The sequence below is a fragment of the Uloborus diversus genome, chromosome 1 (genome assembly GCF_026930045.1).
Source record: "Uloborus diversus isolate 005 chromosome 1, Udiv.v.3.1, whole genome shotgun sequence".
Classification (NCBI taxonomy): Eukaryota; Metazoa; Arthropoda; class Arachnida; order Araneae; family Uloboridae; genus Uloborus; species Uloborus diversus.
Genome location: NC_072731.1, coordinates 128,259,641 through 128,281,285, shown reverse-complemented (window position 1 = coordinate 128,281,285; position 21,645 = coordinate 128,259,641). Strand labels below are relative to the sequence as shown.

Sequence of the window (21,645 nt, the reverse complement as noted above, 5' to 3'; positions counted from 1 at the left end):
GCATTGCTAGAGTGGAGAGAGTTGAGGAACATCATGTCGGAACATTTCAGACCAGAAATTACGTTATGTGAATTATTAGTCAAGTTGAAAACAGAAGCATTTAAAAATTTGCACTATCTATCAGAAATCTTCGAAATTATTTTGACCATTCCTGCCAGTAATGCAGAAGTAGAACGAGTTTGGAGCAGTGTAAGCCATACTTTAGAGGACAGAGCATTATCGATGGGTCAAAAAACCCTTGAATACAGACTTCAAATCAAAAGGTCAAAAGTATTGCTTGATAATTTTGATCCTACCAATGCTGTGAAATTATGGTGGTCAGACACCGTCAGAAGCAGACGGCCCAACTTTACAAAATAAGTACACCTAATCATTTCTTTTAAAAATTAAATTGTCCTGTATCCTAAATCATGCTTTTAAAAGAAATTAACAAGTACTTTTCATATTTTGTAATTTTTTAAAACATTAGTAAAATCAATTTAATACAAATCAAATTTAAAAATGTTTTTGTTTAAAGCATTTTCAATATAAGTAATTGAAATTTATCATTATGTAATAATATTGTATATAATGTGCTAAAAATAAACAATTAACATCCAGTTTCCTGTTTTTAGCATTATTACGTATTCTCCTTTTTAATTTTCATGTTTGTCAACTAAAAATTATCAATACAAACTGTGTTCTTTTAGTCAAAAAACAAACATATATATAGATAGATATGCTTTTTATAAAATATAAAATATTATGTATAGAGTATGAAACTTAGTCTTAATCTTATTTGTGACACAAATTAATTAAAAATAGCTATTTATTATTTAGGTTTTGGTGGAACAATTACTTATATTTTTTTTTATGTTGAGTTGATTATAATAATCACATTGTACCTCATCATTAAACTCAAAGCTGAAATTCTAATTCAATTAAATTTTGAATATTATTTTTATTCTAGCAAATTTTGCATTTCCTCTTTTTAACTTTTTCTTTAAGCACATGCTAATAATTGACGTCGATAATGTTTTAATTTAATTGTTATTTGAAATACACTAAAACTTTGCAAATGGGGGGGGGGGGGGGGAGAGTGGATGATGAAATTGTAATGCTGATGAACATTTTCAGTCATCAATCTTATTCAACAATTACTAGTTAATAATACTCTAGTACTATAAGTATGAATAATTAAATTTTATATGTTTTGGAAACCATAGATTCATTTAAATCAAGTTTATAATGCGTGAATGTTCAAAAAATTCATTCTTTCTTAAAATTTCATACAAAAAGAAACATGTGCAAGATTTTAATGTCTGTTTCCGCCCGGTTACAAATTAAATGCATTTTGCATATATCTTCTGGGATATGCTCATGAATAGTTGGCAGGTTATAGATTTAGAGAGAAAAATGTTTAACGTTTTGTGATGATAGTTTTTTTTTCGTTATAGTTGCCATTTTAAAAAGTGGCTATTAACTGGAAAAAAGTGGCCACTAATAAAATTGAGTCTACCGGCCACTGGCTACTAACCAAATTTCCCAGTTTTCACCTGTAACACATTGTGTTCTAAGCTACGCACAGTTGTACTTAATAATAAAACATTGTGATTTTAAAGTTGTACCATGTTTTATTGTTAGGTACGATTGTGCATTGAATCCTTCGAGCCATAGGCCATTCAATAATAAATAATATGTTCTATTTTTGGAAGTTAATTAGAAATAAATAAGTTATATTACATCATGTCTGGTTAATAAGTACACGATCAATGTCCATTGCTTTAAAATGAAAGTATTAAAATATTGCATGGAACATTCTTTAAACATTTCTAGCTTTGAAACTAGTGAAAATAACATTTTCAAAAAACTTAAATGTATTTTCAGGTATAATATTTCAGTTTATAATCAAATCTAAACAAAACTTAAACATTTTCAGTCTGATTCAAGATGACCCAGCAACAGCTCATGATTATAGACATGCAGGAAATTGTCAAAAAATAAATAACATCTAAATTTTCGTTATTTTTGTCCTTTATAAATTATAGGCTGATAGATAAATAGTAGAAAGAATGCCTGCATTTTATTTTTCAAATTTACTTTTAATTAAAAAATTTTACATTAAGAACAGGTTTGTATGGGTCATGGAAATCCTGGAAAGACATGGGGAAAAAAATAAGCAAATTTCAGACCTGGAGAAGTCATGGAAATTTATTTAAAGTCATGGGAAAATGTCCTGGGCAAAGAGAAAATAACAGTAGCTAAAAGAGCATTAGAAATCTTGAGTGATTTAACAGTAAAATTGAATGATCTCAAAAAACAATCTGGAATTTGAAATCTCATTGCATCCACCCATCTTTTTTTGCAATGTGATTTTACTGCTTGGAAAATGACTCTGACTTTTGAATTTACCATTATTTTCAACACTTTTTTTTCATATATTCTATAGCAGTGAACTTGTACATTCTTCATTTAGCCACGCAAACTCAAAAAACACAATCAGTTGCAAAAAACGCAGTCGAGTTTGTTTCCATCACTCTTAAAAACTTTATTATTAAATTTAGCTGAGTTTATCTCAATATGTTGAAGGTTTTAGAAAACAAAGATCTTTACTCATGTGATAGAATAAAGAAATGGGGGAATTCTATACTCTAAAACTGTAATGCCCAACATACGACCCACAAAACTAATTTATGTAACCCAATGCTATGTTCTATGTCAGGAATCAAGCTCTATGTTCTGGAATTGTTGAACCTATTAATTTATATGCATTTGAAAATGTGCAAGAAAGAAAACAAGTACATTTGTATCAGAAGATTTATTCACTACTGAATGCTTTTTGTTACTTTAAAGAACCAATATAGAATCAAGTTATGTGGATGATTAAATGAACTGTTAAAAATAAAAATCATTTTTTTTTTCAGCAAATTTTTTTAAATCTAGTAATGACGCATTTAACCTTTTTCCCATTCATTATCATTCTGCCTGTTTATAGAAAAAATATTAGATATTTAAGCATCATTATATTCCATTTACTGTACTTTCACTTTACTTAATTTTATATGATGGATACAAATTTAAAAAGAATAGTTTAGTTTTTTTAGGTGCACACTGATTTTTTTTTTTTTCAATCACAAGTAAGTGCTTCAATGAGGTAGTGGCATATCTTTCACATAGAAGTTTTGCTAATACTCTTTTACAAAAATTGACAAGTTTGATATGAAATAGTACTGATCTCTTCATGTAACAAGTTCATGAAAATTTTTATGAAGTCATGAAAAGTTCTTGGAAAAGCCATGGATTTTTTTTATAAATCCAAATAGAGTGAACCCTGTAAAAATGTCTAAAACATAAACCTAATTGCAGAACATGCTTTTAATGTTCCAAATATGGCATATTTTTTATTTGATGTGAAAAAATTTGAATATATGCTTGTTTAGTTCTATCATTGCAAGCAAAAATTAATATCGTAATTAGTGACAACATGTTTGAAAAATGCAAGGAAAGCTGAAAAGGTATGATACTAAGAATACTAAAAGATATTGAATATGATTTGTAAGTATTTAGTGTGCATTTAATACGAAACCTCAATGTTCTTTGATACAGCTTTGCTATTCAGCCCTTCTGCCAAACTGGGCTTTGTGCCATCATAAACTAAGTGCTATTAATTTATTTTTTCACATAAAATAAAGTAGCGTATTCTACATATCCAGAATAAGAATTTATGTTCAGAAAAGGCATGTTACATTTGCAGACCAGCCAACCCATATTTTGTAAAATGCAGAAGATTCTTTTAAAAATGGCAGAAGACATATCTTGATACATGAAAGATTTTACACACCATAAAATTATGTAAATTTAAAATTAAGCGTCTTGTTATAGCAACATACATTTTTGCCTTGAAATTTTCATTGGGTGCAAGTGGACTTGGGTAAAATTTCCTGAACACAGTGTGAAATTTTCAGAAACTTGACACCCCCTCCCTTTTCACGGAAATACTCTTCATATATATATATATATGCATACAAAAATGATTGAAATCAATTTAAAAAAATTTTTAATTTATATGTATATATAAAGTATACAAACCAAATAACAAGTTTTAAACAATCTATATGAAAAATAGTGATGAGAAAAGGAAAATACAAGCAGCAATTTAATAGAAAAAGACAAAAGGGTGAATCCAGAGCTCATCAGCCATGGAGGATTCAATAAATATGGCCAAAAGACCAAAAAATTTCACTACTAACTAAGAAGAGAATGTTGAAGCTCCAGTGTATGCAATACAGAGTAACATTGTGCTAAACGCACCACATGTTAAACTGTAAACAAGAACTTAAACCTAAAATTAAAAGCAGGGGGTTTCGTCTCGACTAATTAGGAAAAACGAGTTCCGATAATTAGCCTTCCACAGGACAGTACCTGCCAATAGCTTAAATCATCTTACCTTAAGATCTGATGAGAACAAAACTAATCCAGTATTCAGCATAAGTCGGATCACAAACAACCCTGACATATAAATTAAGAAGAAATTAAGAAAAAAAATTACTTTAATACAATACAGAGCATTAAACATTTTTGATCATGTTTTATGAAACATTATACTATGGTTTTATGTAACATAAATAAAAAAAATAATCTAATATTTATTATTTTATTTTCCTTTCAAAGAACCCTTTTTTTTTTTGCTTTTTAAAATCATTCTTTGAAAATCTATTTTATAGTAAGTATTTTTTCTTGTAGGCTTGATAATCAGTAATTTTCTTAAGTTAGAACACCTAAGTTAAGACATAGACGAATTAAATGTTTTTATTTTATTTATTTATTTATTTATTTATTTTTTTTTTTTTTTGACGGGAGAAAGCTTGTACTCACACACTATGTTTCTAAACTTGAATTTTCCTTCGCCATCATGAATTAATATCTAAGGAAAAAATGGCACAATGATATGAAAATGCAGAAGGCTATTGGAAAAGCAGAAACTAGGGACTGAATGAGGGAAGCTTTTGCTAAAGGTGAAAGCTTTGGCAGATCTGTATTTAATTATCATAGTACCTGCGACTAAACAATTTTTTGAAAAGAAAATCTTGCACTGATACCTTGAACAAAATTGCTGTTCCTCTTTGATTTCACATAAATGAAGTTTAAGTGTGTTACATAGCTTTCAAATATGATGATAGAAAACTCATTGAACAAAAACTTATATTATTAACAGTATTTTTATGCCAATACTTTTATTCTTTTTAGGAATGCAATTTCTTCATTAGAAGAAATATCATCAACCGATAAGGTGTGCTACTGGAACAAACAACAGTCAACCCTTAAGAACTATGATATTGTACCTTTGCATTACTTCTGCTGTCTTCCACAAAAAAAGGATCATACAGCCCCTGTCAGCGAAGGTATAATACATAGTTTCCAGGAAAAAATCTTGGAAGCATGCCCTAATTCGGCACTTTCTAGGCACAAAGCTAGTTTTTTGACAACCCTAACTCCAAAGCCTATTGCATAGCTGCCAAGTGCTCCGTTTTTCCCGGAGTTTCTCCGATTTTTATTGCGTACTCCGAAAATCCGATTTTTTCCAAAAAAACTCCGTTTTTTTGACTTTGCTTGTACACTTTTCGATTTTTGAGGAAAAAGAAGAAATTTCCCTATACTCGAAGGCAGGAATTGTGCGCAAACTCCACAAATGAGAAGACAATTTGATGCTTTGGAAGCTTAGTGTCAGGATAAACACTGAGGGGGAACGCCGATTGGAGATCGTCGTTTTTTCATCGAGCATTTCAGCTACGTGTAAAACGTAGCCGCCATATTTGGTCATTCACAAGATGGAAGTTAGCAGACGATGCTTAAGCGCCTTCGTTTTCAAAGACAAAGCAGAATTGGGTGTTTCTTTTAAATGCAAACTAATGAAAATAAGCAAAATGTGCTGCAAAATGTTTTTTTTTTTTGGTTATTTTAAATAATTTTATTGAAAAATATGAAAACAGTTATACCATTTAAAATTTCATTTTATCCTTATTGCTTTGGACACGAATGTGCTAAAAATTCGCAATTAAATTGTAGTTTCATGGGGATTTTTTATTTTTAAATTATTTTCATGCTATAAATTCAAAATTTTATATCTGAATTTTTGACTTAGTCGCCATATTTGGTCATTTGCGAGATTTTAGTACACAAGACTCTTAAGTGGCCAAGTTTTCAAAATTGGAATTAGTTGTTTATTGCAATGCAAACTATTGAAAATGATGCAAAATAGGCTTTTTTTTTTTTTTTTTCGGAAAATTCTAAATTTTTTTCGTGAAAAATGCAAATTTTTTTCTTCAGAATATTATTCTATCCTCATTGGTTTAGACTCTAATGTGCTAAAAACTCGCTATTTCATCTAAATTTTAGTTCTTTTAGGGCGCATTAATTATTTATAATTACTTTTAATGCAACAAACTCAAAAATCTATTGTCTTGACTTTTTCGCGTTGTTGCCATGTTTTGTCATTTGCAACATGCAGGGGTCGAAGTGGTCCTATATATCCTATATTTTCAAAAAAAGCATGAAAATCGTCCTATATTTCCTATATTTTTGGAAAATGTCCTATATTTCCTATATTCCTGTTTTTTATCCAATTTATTTCTTTAAAACAACAGTAAATAAACTATCTGACTTCGGATTTTTCGTCGAAAGTACGTGTGCAAACTAAATCCTGCAACAGGCATCTTCTCTCATTGGCTACAGCAATATGACGTCACTGTAGTGGGTGGAGTTTCGAGAACGAATTCTGAAGTTGGTTTTAGAATTTTGCGTTTGGCAACAGCAGTTTGTTTTGTTTTCCAGCGTGATTTTCGCGTTCGGATAAATCTGCAACGTAAACCTCTGACGTCACAAGAATAGGTGGAGCTACGTAACCTTCTAACGTCACATCGTTTCTTTTGCTAGTTGATTTTCGCGTTTGATAATTTTTTCTTTTCGCTTTTCGATCTTATTTTTTTATTTATTTATTTAACTTTTTTTATCTTTATTTCTTTTTTGTTATTGTTATAAAACAGAAAGGGAGTTTATTTTTTAAAGCAATAACGGTTTTACTTCATATTTAATTAAAATATAATTTTTTTAAAGACATAAATTTGGCCTTCTAAAAGATATGATTATTTTATTCGAAAAATGAGAGGAGGGAGGAGATATCAAGAATAGTTTTTCAAGTTATTTACCAAAATATGTTTTATTTTAGCTATTTAAGGGAAACTTTTTGTGGGGGGAAAATAGGTTTTAAGTTTCTGTAAAATAAAACGGTATACGAAAAAAGAATGGAAAAAAAATACGAATTTTTTTGTTAAGAAATAATTTAATTCCTTTGAGCCGAGAAATAATAGGAAATATCTAACGTTTATTCGCACAAATAAATAGATTGTTGAATACATGTGTTTCGGGGTTTCCAGGAACCCCTTTTTCAGTTCAAAGTTGTGAACTTTTGGATGTAAAGACATCCGGTAAAAATCTGTTTATTTGTATTATAAAACTTAGGTTATTTCTTGTTAATATTATTATTAAAGTTTAAAATAGGGGGATGGCGATCAAATTACTCAACCATTATATTTTTATTTTAGCTATTAAATAAAATTTAATAATTAAATGGGATAATTTAATAGCTAAGTTTATGGGGAACAATAGGTTTTAAGAGTCCGTAAAATAAAACGGGTGACAAAAAAACAATGAAAATGGATCAAAAGGATAGGGGGGGTGGGGGGAATATTGTTATACAAAATCCAAATTATTTCTAATGAGGAATAAGTGGAAACAGAGGTATGGATTAAAACGGTTTCGCTACGCCCCAGACCCGGGTTCTATGCTAAGGTTGGGCACGGTCAACTCGGCCTTTCGTTTCTTCAGTGGGTTGATAAAACGAGTACCAAGCGTGCTTGTAATCTAAACACTAGGGGCTCCACGTTCGGCTGACCGGAACATCTGATTTTAGCACCCCAGTGCCAAATGTTAGTCCATAAGTTTTGTTGATTTTTATTTCAAGGATATAAAGCTAGCAATACGTTTTTTAAATGAATGAACTTGTAAATATAGGATCGAATTAAGAAAGTGAAATTTTTGGGAATGAAATGAAATGGAAGTGTAACTTATTTTCTCTAGCAAATACTTGGTAATAGGTTAATACCAGATTAAAGTAGCAGAAATAGCAATACCTCCGTAGTCAACATGTTAAATAACACTAGCCTACACTCCAGGGTCCCCCGTCAAGCGCGCCTATATAGGGGGGCAAGTAGGGGCTCAAGCCCCCTCCCCCCCCCCTTAGATATTGGAACCTCCTTGCTTTTAGTACTTTTTTTTTGCAAAAATGTAAAAACATTTCTTCTCTAGCCATCAATGAATAATTTATTAAAAATGTCACACTTCAAAAAAAGTCTAATCTGCACTGAAATCGGTTTCTATGGGGAAAATATCCTGCTAAACCATGGGGGAAATATCTGAGCCCCCCCCCTTAAAATTTTGCATATGGGCGCCTATGTTCCCGTACCTACCGCTTACACATGGTTTCATTGGTCAGATGGGATCCTGAAAACAGTTAAGATTCTTGATCCAGACCAGGAGCCGGACAATCCCTGATCCAGCACCCTCAGAGATATCGATTTGGAATGGAAACTTTGGAATGGAAAATGGAGGTCTTCGTGATCACGACTGATTAAACGTGACGTGAACCTGTCACCATTAGCGTACACGGAGGATCTTCAACCAGTTGCATGTAACCCGCGACCCTGCAGTAGCGAATCCAACGCCCTACCGATCAGGCGAATGCGGCCATATGTTAAGAACATGCAAAGGTCGCTGTATCATTTACTGGGGACCCTACTCAATGGGCTTCTTTTTTCCTACTAATGGATTTTACCGCAACGCTGTAATTTGAATTCTTGACATCAAAATTCAAATGAATGCCTGGGGCTGGATACTGGATGTTATGTGTTGGATGTTGCGTGCTGGATACTGTTTTCGCTTAAAAAAGACGTGTGAAGTCGAAAAAGTCGTTAAGAAATAATTCGATTTTGAGGTGCATGGACGCTACCATCCAATGGAAGGAACATGCAGCGGGGGCCCATGGACCAGAGGGCATGGACGTGCCACCACCTAAGGAGGCGGGACATGCTCTTGGAGGCCCGAGGACATGGGTGCCACCAATGAAGAAGATCGACACGCTCATGGAGGCCAGCCAGTGCACCAGAGAAGTTTGGATCATAAGCATAGAAAAATGAAACCAAAGGAAATCAACTATTGTGAAATAAAAACAATAAACAACCGCGATTGCGAAAACATATTTATATAAACTTTTTTATTTTACATTTTTTTTAAATTCAGCAATTGCGAATTGCTTATTGTTCTCGGTTGACCGTTTTGGGCGGCCGTCCGTCCTTTGATTTTATTTTTGCCTCCACCGATGGATTTTTGGAGGGACTCCACCTTGGCCACTCCCTCCCCATACTGCTACTCCAGCAGGCACCGTCGGTTGTACCCATATCCTACACACACGCAGATGCCTACACGCACACACACGCCTGCACACACACACACACACCTGCACACACACACACACACCTGCACACACACACACGCCTGCATACACACTTACACACCTACATATACGCGCCTGCACACAACTGCATGCCTGCAGGTAGACTTAAACACACACGCCTACATACACACACAGGGCCTGATATTACTAAATAGGCCAACTAGGCCGTGGCCTAGGGCCCCCACTTTTTAGGGGCCCCCAAATGGTTATTTTTTTAAAAAACCAATAGCCAAAATTGTTTTTGCTGATAGGTAGAATTGTAAGGGTTTACAGGGGCCCCGAAAAAGCATATGGCCTTGGGCCCGCTGATATCTTAATCGGGCCCTGCACACACACACGCACACACAAACTCGTGATTGAGAAAGACATGGTCAAAATTAAAATAAATTTTTATTTTTTTATTGATTTTCCAATTTTTAAAAAACTATGTGAAGAATTATTTATTCATTTAATTCTATTCAATTATTCAGTTCAAAAATTACATTTTTCTGATCACAGTATTTCTGCAGTTTTGTATTTACCCTTGGCTTAAAATGCAGTTATTTTTACTTTCTTTCTTATTTAGTATTAGTAATCATTAAAAACATGTTTAAAAATATTTTTAAAGTATTAAAAAGTTTTTGTTTTTAAATTATTGCAATTTTATTTTTTAAAGTCGACGGGGTGGGAGGGGGGTGGGCACCTTATTGCCAATTCAGGTAAACATAAGCGATGGAATTATACTAATCGTGATGTATTTTGCCGTTCTTTAAGATATTTTGTAATTTTTCAATATGTTTAACTAATCCAATTAAGTTTTTATAAGTCAAGGATGAAGAATGCCCCTAAAAATAATATAAACACCTAAATATAAAAGAAAACCTAGTGATTTATGTTTAAATTACTTATAAATAACTAGTAAGAAAGTTAATATAAAAAAAATGTCTTTTGAAAATTGATTTTTGATTTTTTTTTTTTTTTTTCAAAAGCCGTGAGGTATAAGAAATACTCCTTGCACCCCCCCTCCCCTCCTTGCCGGCACCCATGTGCACATCTCTTATTTCCTGTGGAAATAATAGGTATCACATCATTGTCGTATCATTAAAATTACAAAAGTATAATAAAAAGAAGGAGTAAAAAAAAAATAACGAGAAAAACAACTTATTTCAGACCGGCTGAAGAAAACGTAGCTCCACCCATTCCGATTAAAGCCCTCGAACGGAGAAGAAGTAGCGACATCGTTTTCCCCTATTGTCTGGTGCCGCTTCCGATTCTTATTGGATGTGACCGATCACGTGGGCAATCGTTTGACATCTTGGGGCCAAAATCTGAGTGCTTACCGGTCTTTTAACATTGCGTTATCGCTATTCTTGCTCATATTTATTTATCGGTATATTTATTTCTTCGTTCATTTTAGCATCTACTTACTGTGCCGTTAAGTGAGTGAATAGGGCAGAATCGGGCACCAAATTATATCCTTTACCTAGAGGGAAACGAAATAAAGAAAAACGTAAAATCTGGGTGCATTGAATCGGCAGAGATGACTTCACTTCTTTTATCCCTCCCCCCCCCCCCAGTGTGCATCTCTGTATAACTCAATGTTTTTTTTGTATATATTTTTAATATTTGTTTGTATTCAAACTCACGTTTTTTTTTTTTTTTCCCAACGCATCGTAGTTAAAAATATTGCATTCCTTGAGTTTTTACTTTTTCACAGTGAGTTCTTGTTCATTTCTTCTTCTAGGATTATTTTCACAGGATATTTTTTTGCCATTTTTGGTGTTTCATAAAGTATTTATTGTAACTCTTCCGTGTAAACACCTATTTATTAAATGGCCAGTTCCTTATTTATTTATTTTTTTTCTTCAACAATATCGATTTATTTGGCCAAAATTTAAAGTTCAAATTATTTCAGCGCAGTTAATATTTAAAACTTTATCGTCAATGCTTCTATTTATCTCAGATCTGTAATCTGAATACTTGTTTAGTGAATTCAGGAAAAATGCCAGTGAAACGAAAGCAACATTTTGAAACAAGCAACTATTACTTTTATGTTTAACAGAATTGTAAGCATGCATTAATGTGCAATGCAAAATCAATAACACGAGTAATTGATTCATCTCTTTATATGTATTTTAAAACTTTTGTTTAAAATCTTAAGCTAATTTATTACTTTTATTCTATGTTTCTGTGAGTTAATATGACAAATGTCTCCCTTTATTCATTGACATTTAAAAAAGAAAACAATCAATTATTCATGGACATTATATTGTTGACAGAGTTGATGTTGTATAAAAACATTTATACTAATCCAATATCTTATATTTTAACAATTTTGCAATATAAAACTTGAAACACTCACCGTATTTTGCTGTGTTATTTTTAATGAACATGCTACTTTGACAACATTTATTTTATTTTATTAAAAGGCAGAAAATCTTACTTTGCATTTCATTGCGTTACTCATTCAAAATTTTATTTAAATCCACTTTGTGTAGTGAAACGTTAATGCTGAAAACGATAGTTTATATTTTAAGTAAATGATTAAATATAATTATAAGTTTTCAAAGAAGAATTCAATCCTTGAAATAAATAGCGAAAGTTTGTTTTAATCCATGAGTTTTATGGATGAAAAGAAAGCCGCTTTATTTTTAAATACTACATTGTTTTCGATTCGAAATTTCATTTCAGTTTAATAATAAAAACTTATATTCTATACAAACTGGAACTGCAAGTATCATATTTATACATTGGTTATGTTACTTTAAAATTCAAAGAACCAGTAGTTTAAACCCTTGTAACATACAGCTTAATTTTGTGTCTGTACGATTTTAAAAAAAAATCTACTTTTTGGTTAATAAAGTATATCTGTTGCGATTAATCAATGGATGATAAATTATTTATGCTATTCTGATAATCAATACAATCATACTATCTATTCTTTCAACATAAATATCCTACTTCCATGCTTTCGGGGAAGAGAGTAAAAAAATATTCCGCAAAAAGGTCGAGAATTATTGTAAAACATTAAGCATCAACATCTTTGCACATTAAAATGCCTTAATATCAAAATTAGTTTCCTTACGAAATAAAAATTAAAAAAAAAGTTAATGTACATTCAAATTTTTGTTATCTCGAAGAATCTAGGAATATTTATTAACAAGGAGTTACTAAGAAACCACTATTTCATCATAGCAGACATAGGAAGACAGCCGATGCTTGGCCCCAACATGGCCGACAACTCCCCGTGTCGCTACTTAGGAGAAGGATCCAGGGCTTTAATTCCGATGACATCAGAAGGCAACGTAGCTGTGACGTCAGTGGTAGACCGTTGCAGATTTATCCGAACGTTGATTTTCGGTTTTTGTTTTCGCATGTATATTTGTGTTTAGTGCATTTTCTGATCGGAATGTTCTATAGTCTTTTTGCAATCTTTTCTTTTTGTGAAATTTTATAGCACAAACTATCTATATTTGTGCTACAAAGCATTGGTTATTTCCTGTTAGTTCTCAACACAAAGACGGTTTTTATTTATTTAATATAAGCTATGTTTGTGACACTTCTATCCCTGAAAAAATTGTGAGTTGCTGTATTAATTATCAATAAATTTCACTTTGTTCTTTTTTTTTTGTCTACAAAGTACACTTTTTTCAAAAATTATTCTTTCAACTACAGGAAAGTCATTTCAGGTGTAAGTTATAATTTTGTTTGAGGGTTTTTTTTAAATAAAATCATTGATGAGAATAAATAAATAATATATATGTATTATATCTTTTTTCATAGCGAAACTATTCATATAATGTGTCCTATATTTGTCCTATATTTTATGTGGAAAATGTCCTATATGTGACAAGTCGATCGCTTCTACCCCTGACATGAAGTAGACAAGACTATTAATAGCCTAAGTTCCCGAAAACAGAATTTGTTGTTTGTCTCAATGCAAACTATTAAAAATAACAGAAGGCAAAAAGTTATGTTTTTTTTTTAAATAATTTTCTTGAAGGGGAAGTTTTATCTATTTGATCCTTATTGCCTTGTAGGCTTTGCTAAACTGAAACTATTTCATCTAAATTGAAGGTTCCTGCTGACTTCTCATTCATTTTTTTTTAAATTTTTTTTTAAATTATTTTTTAAAATAAATCAGAAACCTATTTTAACTTAAGTTTTCCATGTGCAAAAAAAGTATTGAATATATCTCTTTAAATCCTATTCATCTATTATTTTTTTTAGGGAAGTTGTAAAAACTCCCTCCCCCACTCCAGTTTGTATTTCAAAACTTAATGACATTGGTGGCCACTAAGTTTTTGGAGTCTACTGCCACTGGTCACTTTCAAAATTTCAGAGTCTTGACCATTACTATGAAGTTGCTTTACTTCCAAGTATAAGAAATAATTGTTTTTTTTAAATCTTCAATATGTTCTTATGTATGTAGGATATGTATAAAAGCATATTTTTAAAAAAGATTGCAGTTTTATTAAATCAAACAGTAATCATGTTTTTTTTTTAAACTTTTCAATATGTATCTATGTAATGTTGCTTTTTTAATGTAAAATAATTTTGTTTTAAACTTGGTTGTAGTTTTGTTGAAAATCTAACATGAAAATTCAGAAAAGCATTTTATAAGTGCTTAGAATTTATGGAAACTTATGGTACAGAAGGAAGGTTTAGCGCAGGCCACGATTTCATGCTCCTATTTTAACCCTCAGTGCTCCTATTTTTTCCCTTAAGTGCTCCTATTTTTTGTATCTTGAGGTTGGCAGCTATGCTATTGTGTAAGTTAATAATTATTTTATGTTTCATATCATTTTGAAGTTATAAAATAAATAGAACAATTTCATTGAAATTAGCATGTGAGAAACTGCAATCTGTTTAAAATATAATTCTCAATTCTGCTTACATGGTACAGCATAACAAATACACAACAAATTGCAAATGGATAAATGAAAACCTCCTGGGATACTTAATTTACCGTCACAAAAGAAAATAAGTCATGCAAGATGAGCAGTGGAAGATTTATTTTGATCTTGATCTGATGACAAAAATAAAACTAACTTTAAAAAGAAATATTTTTTTCCCCTTCTTTTGTACTAACAAAAAAGGGAATAATTATGTAAAATATTTGACATAAATGTTTTATTAGTTATAATTAAAAACCTTGATTAATAAGAAAACCTAATGCTTGACTTTCCTATGTTTTACTGGGTACAATTTTTAAAGTTAATCTACTCAATCTTTTATTTTAAATACCTAAGTATTTTGAGATCAATGATGAGCCTTTGCTAAAAGTTCGAACTTTAAAATTTAAAGTGATGCAAAATAAATCGATACTAAAGTTGTGTAAAAGAATGTATAAAGAGTAAAGTGATTTCCAAATCTTCTTATAACTAAAGTTGGACACAAATGAAATCATGTCTGTTGTTGTTGTTGTTTTTAATCTCCCTTTGGTCTGACGGAGTCAGACCAACTCAATGAAGCCGTTGACCCTTATGAAATCTGACACTAGCAGTGGACTGTCGAATATGTCGTTCCAGTCCAATCCCAGGCAGCTCAAGATATGCTGTGGTGATGCCTGGTTTTGTTGGCATTTAGGGCAGATGGGGAACCTCTTGGCGCTTCCAGAGAAAGTGAGACTCTTCAGATGTCCACTGGCGAGGCGAGACAGAAGGGTGTTAGTCTGCCTGTCACAGGAAGGGTAAGAGATTGTCCTGGCCTTTTGCCTTTGTACCAATTGTGAGATGGAGGTCTATCATGTCTATAATGATAAATCTATAAAATTTCTAAAAAAATTGAAATTAAAAAAAAAAATCCAAAAATATTTTTTTACCTAATATTTTTGCAGCGTAAATAAAATTATTGGAAATTCAATTAAAATTATAAAATTAGCAGTTCATAAAGTTCAAATATGAGATTAGAATTAAGTGGTTATATCGTAGTTGCTATTTAGTTATTTATGGTTTTTTCTTCTTTTTTAAAGGAATGTTATTGAAGATACTCCAGAAGCCACAGTGTTGGAAAAAGTGTTTTTGAATCCTATTTTTATCCCTAGATATCACCTTCAGCCCAACACAGTTAAAGTTTTCAAAGAGAAAGTATGTGTTGGGCAAGAAGAGGCACAAAATTTAGCATCGCTAAAGCAGCACTCAGACGAGTGGTTTTGTGAAAGAAGGAAGCGAATAACAGGGTCCACCTGTTATTCTCTCTTCACATATGCAAGGAATAAAAATCCAAACTGGAAAAAAAAGGTACAATCTATCACTGAGAATGTTTTTGCTGGAAATGCTGCAACTGCTTATGGAAACGAGATGGAAGAAAAAGCAAAAAACATCTTTGCATTTGAAAGCCGTGTAAATATTTTCAATTTTGGACTGATTGTCCGCAAAGAAGTTCCGTGGTTTGCCTATAGTCCTGATGGACTTTATATGAAAGATGGGACTTTGGTTCTTTCAGAAAACCAAATGTCCAGTAAAAATGAAAATGCAACATCAGCAATTGGCTCTTTACCCTATGTTTATGTTGACCCCCAGACTGGACAGTATGCTCTAAAACCTAGGCATGCATATTATGGCCAGGTCCAGCTGGGGATGTACTTAACAGGAGCTGTTAAGACAGTTTTATTATTTTTTCCTCTTTTGACAACAGCTATGTTGTCATTGAGGTTTTTCCAGACAAACATGAGGGTTTTTTTGAAACACTAACAAGTGTTTATTTTTCACATTTTTTACCGTATGTAATGAAATGAATATTCAATTTAATTTTTTTACTTATGTTTTGCACTTGAATATTGTTAATGTTATGTATATATATGTAAATATTATACACTTTCCACCAATTGTATCTATGTAAATAGAGTTTATTTTTTAAATTGTCAATGTTCATATGTAAATATTTTATAGTATAATTTACTTACTTTGATATTTCAATTGATTTACTCTATGCTTTTTCCTTTCTTACACTAAAGTGGCAATCTTTTAATTTTTTTAATCATATACATACACACACACACATATATATATATATATTGCAACTGCTCCAGTTTTTACTAATTTTGTATTTATGAAGAACTACCTCCTAACCCTGGTCTACGGACTGAAAATAGGGCACTGGCAGGGCCATAGAGGGAGGTACTCTATAACCGCTTAACAGTGCAGAAAAAGACGATTTAAATTTGCCTATTTCTAAAAGTGAACTTGTGTGCTTATTAATTCTGGAAAACTCTTAATGTATATAAAGGTAAAGTCTGAAAATTTCAACCATATTATTCACTCTTTTGACCATTTAGTAATTTTTTTAATTAAGCAAAGAGAAAAGGCATAAACTTAAGTGTGACAATATATTTTTTTTAACTTATATATAATTTCATTGTAATTAATTCAGCAACTTTCACTTTCAAGAAATTGAGAGCAACGCTCAAGATTTGAAAAGACGTTTCACTCAAATAAGAAATACAGTGCCCGCCACTAATCAAATTACTGGATTATAAAACCAGCTGCTTCATAAAACTAACTCTCGAAGAATAAAGTCGTTGGTATATCAAAACTTGTTAGGATCATCATTCTGTAAAATTATCTGTGTAGTTTTATGAAATCAAACTTTTAGAGAACATATGCTAAAAAAGGAAAAGAATGGGGGAAATCGCCTTTTCTTCTTTTTTGTCAGAATAAAACCAGAATTTCCTTTCTTTTCAGGTTTGAAAGCAGTAGCACTAAACTAACAAACTCCACATAAACAAAACACACTATTACAGAAAAACAATTGCCCAACAAACACACAAAGACATCAACTCTCTAACAATTCTTCGGATTCTTTAACTGCGAACATGCTTTTGCAATCGCTTTCTGTTTTGTTTTCTATACATATAATTGGTAATGCCTGCTGGGACATTGTTTTGTCCAAAACAATGTCAGACTGCTTTAAAAAGTTTCAACTAAACATTTCTGATGACGCTGATAGCATGACAGCAGATATAATAAATGCAGAAGAGGAATGGGATGAAATCTTTTCACAATATGTTTGATACATGATAATTGACAAATATCGGGAGAGAAATCCAATACTGAAATTGCAACAGAAATAATTAATTCTAAAGTCATGTCACACCAAGCAGAGGAATCACTCTCAGAGGGTGAGGAAATCGGTCGCGGCTCTCTTCAGAGAATGTCAGAAAAGCGTTTGATGTCATATGCTGCTCTTTATCGCAAATACCAGGTAATGTTGACAGTTACAAAAACTTTCCAATTGGGTCTTTTGTTTTAAATTCTGTTACTTGAACAACAGTAAGTCAATATTTTAAAAACCTTGCATAATTAAAAATAAGTACCTAATATAAGTTAAAATGTCAACTATTTTGAAAAACTAAACGAAAATATAAATAATTATAATTCATTTCTATTTTAGACAATTTAAACTTTTAAACCTTTTATTTTTTAGTACATGTATGCCAGTCAAATCAGGCGCTTTTTAAATTTAAAAATCCTCGAAAAGAATGTTATTTTGATAAACAGCAGGCACTGTACACCATCTTAGAAAATTAAGCGACTGCTCTCAAATATGCAACATTTTGAAATTAATGAAAATTGAACTTGTTACTAAACATATGAAAGAATTTAACTAGATGCAATAAGCGAATTTCCTTATCCATTCAATATGAACTGATTCTAAAATTTTATATACATAACTAGAATAAATGTTAAGTATGCAGTTTTCATAAAGGTTAGTTAGGTTATACAAGTTACAATACACACAATTCTTAGCAAATAATTTTAAAACTTTTAACAACATATTTCAGAAAAAGACCTTCCAAACATTAGTTTTTACTAGTTAGTGCATAAATTAATTGGATGCAATGTGTGAATCTTCTAATTTATACAATATGAGCTGTATCTAAGATTACATATACTCATTGCTAATACAAATGTTAGACATGCATTTTTTTTAGCTTAGTTAATACAAGTTATAATACAGTGGACTTTTTATATCTGAACACTTCATAATGTGAACACCATGACATTCTGAACACATTTTGATGGTCCCAGCAAAACTCCATAGGCTTAGCATAGGATGATCTCAGTGTACTCCGAACATCTTGTAAAATGAACATCCGAGTATTATGAAGGCTATTTTTAACCCCGTTCAATTATTACCTCCCTGTATACTGAGCATGTTCAAAATCGGTATGAATCAAGTTGTAAAACATGAAAACATCAAAATTGTAAAATACCTTCTCAATTTTATCACTGATTGCAAAACATTAAGAAGATGAAGAGAGGAAGAAGAAAGATTATTTTTGTGGGATATTGCTGCATTTTATAAAAAAACTCAGCTAAGCAATATGAGCCTGAAGTTTTCTGCTCTGAACTGCATATTTCAAGAATCCAACTATTTAAGACCTTTAAAGTGTGATTATCAACAAACAATATGCGGTTGAAAATCACACAAAACTTTTTCGCTTAAACAATTGCATGCTAATACGTACCTTGCATGAGAATACACAATGCAAGATATTTTTTTAATAATTCTTTTTTAATAGGTATTGTACCAACAACTATATTGCAATATTTTATAGTTGTTTGTTACGTAAAATGTTTTAAATTAAATCAGAAAGAAATGCTAGAGTTTACGTCCCACTGAGTTTAATCACTAGCTACCAATCCAAAATTCAGCACCTCTATCTCAGTAACTGATATAGCTCACTTGCCTAAGTACTGAACATAGTCCATTAACGCAATGGAACACATATGCATGTATTTCCAGTCTCCCTCTATAATGAACACCCCCATAATCTGAACACTTTTGTTTGATCCCATGAGTGTTCGGAATAGAGAGAGCCCACCACACAATTCTTAGAGAATAATTTTAAAAATAAATTATAATTAATTTTAAAAAATATATTTTAGAAAAAGGCTTTCCAAATATTAGTTTTACTAGTTAGTACATAAATTAACTAAATGCAAATCTTCTAATTTACACAATATCATTTGTTTCTAAGATTTCATACACTTATTGCTTATATAAATCTTAAACATGCAGTTTTCATCAAGTTTAGCTGCTACAAGCTACAATACACACAATTCTTAGAAAAGTATTTTAAACTCTAAAGAGTTTCATTTAAAAAATTTCATTCATAAAAATTTTCATGTTCAGGTCAAAGCTTTCCAAGCTTTTGCTTTAATTGTTAGTACTACATGATTTAACTTAATGCAATATCCGGTATGAGAGTGGTCAGAGAAGCGAAAAGGAGGAAATGCAAAAACTCATCGCAAAGACGTGCAAAAAGAACAATATCTAAAAATGAGTTGAAAAAACTTCCAAAAGAGATGATACCCAAAAATGCTACAAAAAATTGTCTGAATTATCAACTTAAAAGATACAATAAAACTTTCCCATACTTATGTGCTTTAAATATTTGGGAAGAACTTGTAGATAGCACATATTGTTTGTTCTGAAATCATAGTGTTCTAGTTCTTTTCAAATTTGTTATAAAAAACATCAGGACTTAAAAACTTGCACACAAAGAACAAATAGACTAATTCAACAAGTGCATTAATCAAGTGCTTTAGCCTTTGTTTCAGAGAAGAGTTTACATACAACCTGTGACTAGACTCATCACTATAAAAATATTCAAAATTCATCCTCAGCCCGTTTTCCGTTTTTGAAATTTCACTGTGTGCTAAGCATTTGGGGGAAAATTGAATACTTCCTGAAATTCTAACCTTAACTCATGTGAGTTAAGGTTAATTGAAGTTACAAAATTAGTTGATCATGAAAAAAAAAATCCCAAAAACTTCTGCAGGCTGTAAAACCTAAACCAATTGAGATTCTTCAAAAATATTACGCTATGCTATCTTAAATGCATAGAAAGAGAAAACACTCAAAATGTTGCAAAAATTTGAATCTGGATGTCTAACCATTTTTTTTTTTTTTTTTGTTAATTTTAAATGGCATGAACAAGCAATTATATAAATAAGTTAATAAAAAATGCATAAAATTAGTGTTGTCACAGTAGCATATAATAAAATACGTCAGCACTTTCAAAATAATCTGAATACCTTAAGGATGGAAAAGAATTGAGATCTCAAACCAGGCTCGCTATTTTTGGCGAGGACATGTTTCTATGTTGACAAGCTTCCTAAACACCAATTTCGGTGGATGAAAATTGAGAGGAGAGTGAAAGAAAGGGAGACTCAAAATATGAGAAAAATCAGAATCTTTTCAGATGTATAAGAAAATTATAGAATCACTTTGAGGCCTGGAAAAGTTAACTAAGGAGAAAAGTGTTACAAAACAAACATAGAAAGCCTGAATTAAAGTCAGAAAAATCTCATCCTTGAATCTGTAAATCTCTTAATTTATTTATTATGACCAGATTCTAAGATTTAACATTATACATACTTATTCAAAAGTGAAACATTAAAATGTTATGCATGCATTAAAAAACTGAAAAAAAAGAAGCTATATTCAGCATGTAACTGCTGTTGCATGTAATTTACACAGTAAGAGCACATAACTTTGTTTAAAACCTTTCAATCAGTGATTTTAATAAAGACAAAACTGAATTTTAATTATTTGCCCTTTAACAAAGCGTAGTAAACATTAAAACCAAGAAAACTTGGTTTTCACAGCAGATGCTGAGATTACAATTTTAAAAATGAAGGTATTAAAGTATAAAAACAGAGAAAAAAAAAGGAGAGTTTTTTTTTTTTTTTGAAAATTTTCAATTTGTGCTTTAAATACAAATGAAAACAAAAAATATCTGTTTGCTTTTTTAACAAATCATAGTGTTAAAAAATGATAAAAATCAGATTAGCATATCGGATTCAAAGATATCGCATTTTTTAAAAAGAAGGCAATGTCAATAGTCACCAATTTTATCATCAAAAACATAAAATTGAAGATAATTTGATAAAATAAAATATATTTAAGAATTAAGGTACAGAGGTTTAAACAAATGAAATTATTAATTACTACTGCAACAATCTAAATTTGGGGAAACCAAAAAACAGAACATTAACTGTATTGAATATTTAAATATTAATTTTACTGTATTAAATAATTTATGAAAACTTCAATGACTGGTGCCATCTTCAAAATAAATTTTCAAACAAAATATCTCAAAACTTTTC

At 31.1% G+C, this 21,645-nt stretch overlaps 1 protein-coding gene across 1 annotated transcript; it reads left to right on the top strand.

Moving 5' to 3' along the window:
• The first annotated feature begins 14,893 nt into the window (after positions 1-14,893).
• On the top strand, positions 14,894-16,344 carry LOC129221191 (uncharacterized). The gene is made up of 2 exons (XM_054855646.1): positions 14,894-15,218; positions 15,501-16,344. The coding sequence occupies exons 1-2, from the start codon at positions 14,995-14,997 to the stop codon at positions 16,219-16,221; spliced, it is 945 nt and encodes a 314-aa protein (XP_054711621.1). The 5' UTR covers positions 14,894-14,994; the 3' UTR covers positions 16,222-16,344.
• Positions 16,345-21,645: the final 5,301 nt, after the last annotated feature.